At 39.4% G+C, this 10,525-nt stretch overlaps 1 protein-coding gene across 1 annotated transcript in view; it reads right to left on the bottom strand.

The window, feature by feature from the left end:
* u2surp (U2 snRNP-associated SURP domain containing) overlaps nt 1-9,821 on the bottom strand; it is a 15,717-nt gene extending 5,896 nt beyond the window's left edge. Inside the window, exons 1-22 of the mRNA XM_015049479.1 lie at nt 9,716-9,821; nt 8,909-9,007; nt 8,676-8,790; nt 7,206-7,330; nt 7,048-7,118; nt 6,848-6,936; nt 6,664-6,699; nt 6,473-6,555; nt 6,123-6,288; nt 5,815-6,026; nt 5,425-5,468; nt 2,763-2,867; nt 2,596-2,662; nt 2,315-2,478; nt 1,494-1,656; nt 1,333-1,412; nt 1,159-1,246; nt 931-1,065; nt 658-847; nt 444-524; nt 315-366; nt 77-224 (exon numbers count right to left, since the gene is read on the bottom strand). Of these exons, the coding sequence (XP_014904965.1) occupies nt 77-224; nt 315-366; nt 444-524; nt 658-847; nt 931-1,065; nt 1,159-1,246; nt 1,333-1,412; nt 1,494-1,656; nt 2,315-2,478; nt 2,596-2,662; nt 2,763-2,867; nt 5,425-5,468; nt 5,815-6,026; nt 6,123-6,288; nt 6,473-6,555; nt 6,664-6,699; nt 6,848-6,936; nt 7,048-7,118; nt 7,206-7,330; nt 8,676-8,790; nt 8,909-9,007; nt 9,716-9,757 (2,355 nt within the window). The 5' untranslated portion in view covers nt 9,758-9,821. The remainder of the gene's footprint in view (nt 1-76; nt 225-314; nt 367-443; nt 525-657; nt 848-930; nt 1,066-1,158; nt 1,247-1,332; nt 1,413-1,493; nt 1,657-2,314; nt 2,479-2,595; nt 2,663-2,762; nt 2,868-5,424; nt 5,469-5,814; nt 6,027-6,122; nt 6,289-6,472; nt 6,556-6,663; nt 6,700-6,847; nt 6,937-7,047; nt 7,119-7,205; nt 7,331-8,675; nt 8,791-8,908; nt 9,008-9,715) is intronic.
* Nucleotides 9,822-10,525: the final 704 nt, after the last annotated feature.

Raw genomic sequence — 10,525 nt, 5'->3', positions numbered from 1 at the left:
AAACATTTCAATCAATCATTTACATTATTTAGACATATATTTTAGTTTGTAAAATAGATAAAAAAAAAAAAAAAACCTCAATCTCTCTGAGCTTGGTGCGTTTCTCCTCATTCATTTCGGACATCTTGGCTTTGAGGTCAGAGTCGTCTCTGATGGGGTTGGAGTAGCTCTGATTATCCTCTGAGCGAGGGCTCCTGTCGTCATCATCGCTGTCTGCTTCGCCCCTACGGAAATATAATGAGGTGGTGAAAATATTCTGCAAATTCATAAGTATATACCATGATGAGCAGATGGAAGACAAAAAGGCATCTTACTTCTTTGATTCTTCCGGTTGCTCAAATATCTCCCATTTTGAGGTTGTTACAGCTGAGGAGCGAAGACGTTCAATTAAAAAGACAGGAAAATTCAAATATGATCGACAGGTAGAGGCTTCCCAACGTTACCTTGCGCCTGCAACTCTGCCTCATCCACCGCTTCCCATTTTGAGGGTGCAACCTTGAAAGTCGCTCCCGCTGACTGATCCACTGTCAAAACCAGAATATAAGTTATTAATTGGCGATTTTGAAACAATCCATAATGATCATTTATATCTGGGAGTGTCCTGATCAGGATTTTGCCCTCCTCAGGCCTCTCTGTGTGGGTCCCTGCTTCACTCACGAGGTACTCCATCGATGTCATCGTCAATGGACTTAATAGGAACCCCGTCTAAATCATCGAGAGGAGCTCCATCGATTGGTGCCCCATCGATGGGTACTGCATCAATAGGGACCCCATCCACGTCCTCCAGAGGGGCTCCATCTACGAACTCCCCCAGAGGGGCCCCGTCGAGGTCTTCTGCAGGTTCGGGCTGAAACAAGACGAGGAGGAGAAAAATCAAGCATCATGTCTAAGTGAAAATACAAATTTGGGGATGCATGTGTGATTTATTACCTCTACAACAAGAGGGACCTCCTTTTCCGAGGAGAGATTAACAAGTCCAAGGAAGATATTCTGCAGCTTAATGAGAAAGGGGTCAGGGTATACAGCCCAATCCTCCCATGCCCGGAAACATGACATCACTCGTTGCTATCACGACAAAGAAAAAAAGGAAGCAAACACGTTAGCTGAGTGACATGAATCACCGGCGAAGCAAACTGTTGTGAAGTTTGACAAACTAACCTTGAAGTTCTCGCTCTGCAGGTGTCCTTGTATTGTCTTGTATGTGGCGTTGAGATCAGCGAAAATCTGGCTCAGCTTCGTCTCAAAACTATTTAGAACAAAAGGCAGATTTACTCACCGAGATTCATTTATTTAAAACAACCAAACTATCAATTCTGTTTAAACTAAACTTACTATTTTCTGTAGTAAGACGCATTGGACACTTTGGCAGAAGAGTTGTACAGCACATCGGAAACAAGATATAACCGTGCAATCTGAAAGATTAACAAGCAGCATGACGGTTAGAGGTCGCCGACGAACGGTTGGAGGGAGGCAGCACCGAGCTCTGGACGTGCCTTCTTTGGTAGAGGGGTCTTCAGAATGGAGAGGGACTCGGTGATGCACTCCACAATCTCCTCAGCAGCTTCAGCGTGGTTTAGACAAAACAGCATGGCCTCGGCCACGTCTCCTCTCCTCGGAGACAGACCGCGGAGCATCTCCTCCAGTTTGTCCCGCTCCCTGAACACAGCATCACTTTATAACCGATCACAGTTCATCCTGAAGGTGGCTAACTCCAGACCAAACAGAAGGTATTCCGATTGTTCTACATGTGTTGAACTGCATTCAAGACAAACTGGAATGCAATTATGCTGCACACAAAGTGAGGAGATAATTCAGCTCTGTTAGAACAGAAACATGCTGAACATCGCCCCCTGAGGGCCAAAGTTGGCCACCCATGGTTCATACTCGCATATCAATTCCAGTAGCTGTATCTACTCATCCATTTTTCTTGTCCTCCACTTATTTGACAATGGATTGCAGGTGCAACCGGTCTAGAAGTGAAACCCAGACTTCCTTCTCAGCAAGACTCAAAAGCTCCCCCTAGTGGGTGTCATTTATGGACTCGGTGCATAATCTCATGGGGTGAGTTTGAGCCAAATCCATAACTGAGGGTGGGCCTGTAAGTTAACAATTTATGTCCGATATTTATGTTTTCCTTTGAAAAAGGTTTTCGGCTTTACTGTTTATAATAAATAACTATGATAAGATGTGTTTTTAAATATGTTGTAGACATAAAATCAACATGAACCTCATCAATAATCACGAGTTAAACAGCCAGGTAAAGTCCAATCATATTCTGAATAAAATGTGCAACCATTTTAGGTCATAATCCTACTCTTCTTTCAAGGAGCCTTTCTTGTTTCCCTCCTCCTCTTCTTCCTCTTCATCACCATCATCATACGGACCGTGTAGGTACGGATTAAGAGGAGGCGGACGCCACAAAGAGCCATTTTTAAACATTCTAAAGTCCTCTGTTCGCCATTTGGCCGGGGATTCACCCTGAAAAATTAAGCATTTACATTTAATATAAAGATGTAGAAACAAGTGGAGGAAATCTGATCACAAGGTAAAGTTTTATTTTATTTTTTTTTCCCTCTCTCAATTTTAACGACAAACCTGTAGTATAGTGTAGAGCTTCCAACGATAGTATACGTGTGCCGGGCTCTGGTTGTCAAATAAAAACCTGGAAGAAAACAACAACCATCAGTCTTATCTGTGTAAACAGTCAGCTAATAGCAGAGACTATACGCTTCTAGCATATTTGTTGGGCAATTTTAACTGACCTGTACATTGGATTGTTGATTTCTCTGTTCATGATCATGGCTTCAAACATTGGGCCTTCACGCACCACAAATTCGATCATGCGGTGGATGAGAGAGAGCAGATTCCTACAAGAAAGACACAGTTAAAGCAAACTGATTCAGACTGGACTGGAGTCTTGAGCTCTACTTCCTGCCTCCCTCATTAAAGCATAAATTACGCTTGGCGGTTTGACACCCACAACAGTTCTCTGAAAATTACATTATTCATCATTTGTAATTACGCCGTTTATCACTGGAAACGCTGCAGCTACGACCATAAACATCCACTTTTTGGATACGACAAAAAAATGATCTGGAAGAGTGACACGAGCAGATGGTGCCTAAATGCTCTGGAAATGTACAATAATATGTTTTGTTGAAAGGAAATCTGATGGGGGCTGAAAAACTGTTGAAGGGGTGTCAAATCACCAGTTAAATACAACTGTAACTACATATCCCGGTCAACATTGACATAAATACCAAAAATTACATTTTAACATGAAAACAATCATGAATCTAAAATAGATTAATCTTTTCTATTACTTAAATTAACTCATTGTTAAAAGGTTTTTTTTTTTATTTAAGACCTTAATGCCTTCCAAATAAATAAGTTAACTTAAAGGCTTTTTAAATTATTCTCAATTTACTTTAAAAAATTATTGAGAGATTAATTTATGTGATTGATGAAATTTCAGTCCTATGAAATAAAGAGATTTAAGGCTTTTTAAAGACCCTTTGGAAACTCTGTGATATGTTAAATACCAGTGTTCACTAAGGCAAAAGTGCAACTGATTTTAATTACATTGCACTGCCAGAATTACGTCAACTAAATTACCCTACTCAAAAATGATACAGAAAGGACAGAGGGAGCTGTACATATCTGGAGAAGAAGTGGGGAGCACTGAAATGACATTGTTTTGACAAAAATATTTTGCCAATACAATGGCTTTTACGTCCCACTCAACTCCAGACTAGTTCGAAGTTAAAAAAAAAAAAAAAAAAAAAAATGACAGGATTCTTTGCCTGACTTAGACAATCAACTGGTGGACTTTGTGCTGACTGAATATGGTGCAGAAGAGATTATTTAAACACTTGTGACGATTTTAAGGGAAATGTGTCCTGCAGCTTGAAAACAATCAGCCAATAAAGACAAGTGGCGCCTTTCATTTGACAACACAGATAACATTGATGTGTATTGGAGCCGATCGTACCAATGGCGGGGTAAAATTCTGTATACTTTCCCAATCCATCCCATGATGCTTTTCAGGTCCCTCGCTGCTGCCGACTGTTCAACTTGTGCTGCTCACCAAGGCCAATGTCAAAGGTCATTCAGAAGCTAATTCTAAGGTGGGTTTCTTGGCTGGGGGGCCAGATTTACTGAGCTCACCCACAGAGTGACAGAGGCCAAGGGGGGAGACGGTCTGAGTGAGCAATGGCCAGAGAGGTGGCTTCAGATCTAGAATCAGCAGGTCGTGAATGTGGTAGAGCTCAATGTCACTAATCTAGATTAACACAACTGTTTATGATGTGGAAGTATGAAAGGTGGTGATGCTTTGCTACAGATTTAAAGGGACGGATTTTTTGGAGTGAGGTTTTGTGTTGCAAACCCTGGTTATTCCCTCATCTATAGTAGAGAGATTTAATTTCACAAACAGTTTTATTATAGAAATATGTGATGCAGGAAGCCATTAAAGGAAAACTATGTTCCACAAAATGCTGAACATTTAGATTCCAACCTCTGTAGGTTAATGAAACATTTTGGACTTGGAAGCTTTTTGGAAATCTCAAGAGTTAAGGTAAAGGCCCACATTCTACAGAACAGACACAGAGGTTGCCATTTTAATCATGCTAACCACAAAAAGTGCTAATATAAGACAGAGTAGAACCACCTTTTCTCCTTATCAAAGCTTGTTTTCACAGCAGGAAGGATATTTTGAATTCTGTCCTTATATCTTCCTCTTCCTAAAAAGATAAATCTTAATTGGCTAAATTCAGAATCTAAGCTTTACAAATAAAAATCAGCCATAGACAGTTTTTTATAAGTGCATCTCTACACACAAGACCATTTTGGGGGATGTTTAACACCTACACCTCCGAAAGAGACCACTGCATTTGCTAGTTTTTTTAAGACGGTGAATAAAATCTGTTTGATCGCATAAAATGATATCAGCGAAGAGATGACGAGACAATTGGTTAATGTCGCTGTGATTATCTGAGACCAGAGCCACTTCTTGACTAGCTGTTAGCTTCCACCACTCTCAAGATTTATTCGCTTTTCAAAAAACACCATTCAACGTAATATTTCACTAAAAGCCATTTCAGTTTCCCTAAAAGCAAGGGCACCGATACTAAAAAAACAAACAAAAAAACCTCTCTTCAAAAAATCTCAACTCAACTAATCGTTTTAAAGGAAAACATGAAGAATGGAGATAAATGAAGGAGTGAGATAAAATGTGTTGATGCTACATTATGTGCAAGCATAAAAACAGAATCCATTTGTCTCAACCATTGCTCATCCACACTGAGCTGCCCCCCCTGTAGCATGCAGTGATCAATTGATCAAACTTTTAGCTTCAAAATGGGATGTTAGGTTTTTTTGTTTCTAAGTTTGTACACCAATTTGAAAAAAGAAAAAAACATGTACCTTTCTGTTGGGATAACCACTTTGACTATGGCTTGCGACAGAGTCTGTATATGAAGTCACATCAGATAATAAACAATAGAATGTGAGTATTGTTAAATAGGCAACAGGAGAAAAATATAAAAAATGCATTTCAAACTTCACAGAGAGAACACATTTCCTTTTACTAAACGCCAAAAACCCATAAACACTTACGTATAAGACAAGCTAACTGAATATATCCAAACTTTTCCCTATTAAAATCTAGTAAATGAAATTTAACAAGGAAAAAAAAAAATCTAATAAACTATAAATAAAACCTGTGCTGACTGCTAACTACTATAGCTAACACAATACCAGCACAATTAAACACTACCATATACCATGAAAGCTCAGGCTGACATTCTGAGTTACCTTCTCAAACTCCTCCTTGTTTTTGGGTGGAGGAATCATTGGAGCATTGGGGTTCTTTAGCCTCTCTCGGGGCTGCGCGTTGAAGGGTAGGCCGGAGGGAGGGGGCGGGAGTGTATGCTCCATCATGGAGGGAGGGATATATATGGGATGGGGAGGGATGGGCACACCTTTGCCCCATCCTAATTTCATTTCAAAGTTCATGATCATTTTCCCTATAATTAAAGGAAAGCAGGAAAAAAAAGAAGTGTTTGCATCATGAGGGTGGAGTAAAATACCAGTTCTGCGGTCTTTATGAACGAAAAACGTACCATTTAGGTTCTTGAGGGCTCGCTCAGCATCCCTCCTGTTCATAAAGGCCACAAATCCACAGTTCCTCTCCCGAGCTCGCTCCTCGTCCGTCCTCGGCCACATGATTTTCACGCTGGCCAGAGGGCCATACCGCCCGAATTCTTGACACAACATCTCCTCATTCATCTGTAATGAGCCAAATAGGAAATATTTATGAAAATATGCAGAGACAAAAATAACCATCTGCAGGATTCTATATCTGGGTTAAACAGTATTTGAAACTACAGCATTCAATTCAAGTCAAAGCTGTTTCACTAAGCTCTTTTTGTCTTATTTTGCCTTTCAATACGAGAAAAAGAAAGAAAGGCACCTGTGGATTGATGTTTCCAAGATACAAGTTAGTAGTGGATGGATCGCCGACATCATGGGATCCTGGCGCGCAGTCGTCCAAAACTGCAGACACAGAAATGAGAAAAGAATTTCCCGTTGCCGTCTGAAACCCCGACTTGATTTCTCAGCAAGTTGGAGATATTCACGGTCACTGTATTAAGTCAAAATTACCACTGGACGGACGGTTTCTTCTTGAAGAACCATCCGCTAAAAGAAGCAGAAAAGCAGTATAAATTTTGTTTCAGGGTGAAAGGAGCACACAGGGGGGCGGGGAGCTGAGTGAGGCGTGCTGGACGGGGCCGCGTCGGCCATGTTAGTGCACAGAAGGCGTTAAAAGCAGCTTAAATTCACTCACAGGAGCGTCTTCCCTCCGATCCCGGCAGAGGCTCGAAGCGACTGACGCGTCCTTTCATCCGGTGTCTTTCGTCCCTTTCTTCTTGGATTCTGAAACAAGTGGCACATATTGAAATTAAGAAAAAATATATTTTGTGATTTTATTAAAAAAAAACAAACACAGACCAATAGAAAGTAATATTGTCATATGATAAATCATACTGTTTAAGTTCTTCTTTAAAAAGTTCCAAGTTACTCTTCTTCTTCTCCTTTTCACTGCCCTTCTTTAAAGTCTGAGAAACAGAAACATATTATTACTAACAAAATAAACTGCAAAGCACAAACAAGAGACACAATTAGTTGACCTTGAAAGCACTTACATTTCTTTTGTCTGCTGGTAAAAACTGAGACGGAGTCTCCAAAGGCAGGATGCTTTTTGGCTGGGTCTCAAAACGGGATTTGGGCTTGTACAACTTTCCCCTCTTGTCATCAGAAGCTGATTCCTCTGAAAAGACAAACTGTATTCTTATTTCAAAATCCTCCTGTTAATATTTTTGGTTTAAAGTAGAGACGCGCCCGGAAATAGCATCGTGACTAGTATTTTACCCTCATCAGAGATCAATTTGTTAGAAACTAAAAATCCAATCTCTTTGCCAGTCATTGAACAGCACCACACCAAAGCAACCCGAGGCAAGATTAACACTCTTTGGTTTGGGAGCTGAAGCTAAAAATAAAGATGCAACTTAATTAACATTTTCAGGATGAGTAGTATCAAAAGAGAAGTTAGAGGAAGCATGAGGATGTAGGAGGTTTTAATATTTTTCGGTGTCCTCGAGCGTGTTGGATTAGCAAATGTTGACAGTTTTGCAGTAAACCTTGAAGTTCAGGTAAAGAGCCACGAACTACACAGGGAATACAACCAGGCACTGTTGCTAGTAACGCTGGCCGCAATATAAATACAAAAAAAAAAGTTTAAAATGTCAATTCTGATCTTATTGTATTGCAAATGTATTTAAGATCTGTGTAACTCCAACTGCTCTGTCTTAGTCTGACTTTAAAGTTGTCAGCATTGTCAGCACACATGAAGAAGAGCTAATGATTGACTACTGAAAGGATCATAAGGGCTCATAAAAATGCAAGATTGTGATACATTACTTTTTCAGAAGTGCAAAAGAAAGAAAATCAGAATACAGTTATATTTTATATTTAAAGGATGTTTCTCTATTTAGTTATTTATAATTCTGAGATTTAGAGAATTGCTTATTAGAAATTTTCTACTTTATAAGCCCCTCTTATTTTACTTTCAGTCTGTTTCTTCCGAGGCAATTTTTTTTAACTGTACAAAACCAATGCAGTTGCATTCGAAGTTATTCAGACAAATTTAAACCCAAAATGCTATATTTTAGGAGAAAACATACTATTACATCCTAAAATTAGAAAACAGATAATATGAGGGCCTTAGAAATCTGTCAAGATGTCTGATCAGTGCATGTCCAGCTCATATAAAATGCTTTTGCATCATTTCTCAGCATGTAATGCAAACACTACTTCCTGTCAAACATAAATAAGACAATTTCTAATTTCCAAAGCAATTTAGCACAATTATCTCCCACAGTTGGCCTGTTTTCTTTCTTGGGCAAAAATGTTTTTTCTTAAATTAATACTTTGCCCCTGCAATGATTATACTCACATCCATTTTCTTATGTAAAAAAAAAAAAAAAACATAAGCGGTATAAAACATAGTAATGCCACCTTTTGCAGCATGACATGTAACTAGCGCTAGTTACATGTCATGACAAAGATTATCACAGCTTGTAGTTATGTAATCGATAAAAGCCCAAATACTGCACCTTTTGATGCATTTGCAAGACCCCCTCTGACAAATGCTTTGACCTTGTTCTCTCCTCCTCCTTCAAAAGCAGCAAGAAACTCTTCATAAATCTCTGCCGCTGCTCGCTCATCTTCCTGAATACGAGAAAAATCAACATAAAAGAAGCAGGTATGCAGCAAAACATACTTAATGAAACCTTGTAGAAACTAATTACATGAGTAATCTTAATTATAAACAGAAGTGCAAACTTGCCTTTTTCTTTATTTCATCTTGTTCCTTCTTGCTTAAAGTTCTTTTCGCCACAGCCATCTTGCCAATGCTGAAAGACTTGAGTTTGCTCTCAAGCAGCGCCTGTCGATGTAAACAAAGAGCAGCTACGATTCAGGACAATGTTTACTACTAGCACCCAGAATGACAATTTCTATAATCAACAACACATTCAGGTAATCAGAAGCTGAGCTGGGTTTGCTCAGTGGTGTTCTGACAAAATGACAGACACTCTGACAGCTAATTTGTGCATAACTGCAAATTATGATGCTACATATACAACGAAAGCTGCAAAAGCCAGACAACATAACTGTTTAGGACTGTTTGCGTTTCGTTTACTGTAATTTTTCTTCTAAATTACAGTCTGACGTCTAAAAATTAACCAGAGGCCTAGCTGCTCGGTGTAAGCTGCAGCGGGACTGCTTGAATACAGCACGCTGAGCTGCTAACGTTACCATGACGTCTGTCCCTTAGTGAGAATATACATTAAATTTTATATTTTAAAATTCATAATTTGTGTGGTGACAACTTTAAGTTATTAGCTTTGCCTTGATGTGGTTTGTAAATAGCTACACCGACTTAGTCCCGGGGTGCATTAGCTCCATGGTTAGCCTAGCCATGCTAGCATGGATAGGTTTCGGTAGAGCGGGGTGTCACTTTTCAGTAAGCGCGCGTAGCTCTTGCGGCAGCTACTATGTTAACACCAAACGATTTCCGTGAATCTACAAAAAATACAGGTCTCACTACGATAGGAACAGCTTAGCTAACACGAGAACAAACGGTAAATTTCACCTTAGCGCTAGCTTTTTGAGAGCCAGGCGTTCGGTCCGCCATCTTTCTGTGCAACTGAAAAGGAAATCGATCACCGATAGCAGCTAAGTTGAATGCACAGGACGTACAATCGAACGTCGAGTCAGTGAGAATGTTGTGTTTGCTAAACTAGGAAAAAAAAACAATGAAGAATTTGCATTTTTTTAAAGGTATGTTAAATATGGCCTACTACAATTTCTTTTGTTTTGGAAATATGTGATTTTCACTTATATATTGTTAATTTATGGGGTTTATTTTGGGCTTTCAAGGCTGCAGCTATCTGTCTTGCTTGGAAACCTTTTTTTTCCAAGACTGTTTCCTTTCACTGAACTTTCCATTGATATAAAGTGTCAGCACCTTGTGTAAACCTTTTACACAAAGGTACCTTGGGAAAGGTACCTGTCTTGGTACCTTTCCCAAGAAAGGTACCAGTCAACTGTCAATTTAGCATTTTTTCTATCTCTGTTTTTTTTTTTTTTAAATCTTAGATTATATTAAAATTTCTTGGGAGAAAATGAGAGAATGTGAATTCACCCTTTCTTTCGGAATTAAACCAGCTTGGTGTAAATTTGGAGACTCACCTTTAGTGTGTCATATAACTCCAGCAGGTGGCGCTTTCCTTCCACCCACTTGAGATTGACGCCTCATTGTCTTTTGACGTTCGTGACGATTCGTCTTTATCATTATTAAAATGAATATTGCTCTTTTCACACACACCTCCCCCCCCCCCTTTTTTTTTTTTTTTTTTTTTTTTTTTTTTTTCTTTTCCCTTTCCCCCCCAATCCTTCTTTC

This window comes from Poecilia latipinna, unplaced genomic scaffold (genome assembly GCF_001443285.1).
Source record: "Poecilia latipinna isolate Pla-1442-1.1 unplaced genomic scaffold, P_latipinna-1.0 Scaffold948, whole genome shotgun sequence".
NCBI classification, from domain to species: domain Eukaryota; kingdom Metazoa; phylum Chordata; class Actinopteri; order Cyprinodontiformes; family Poeciliidae; genus Poecilia; species Poecilia latipinna.
This window is presented reverse-complemented; position numbering and strand designations above follow the sequence as displayed.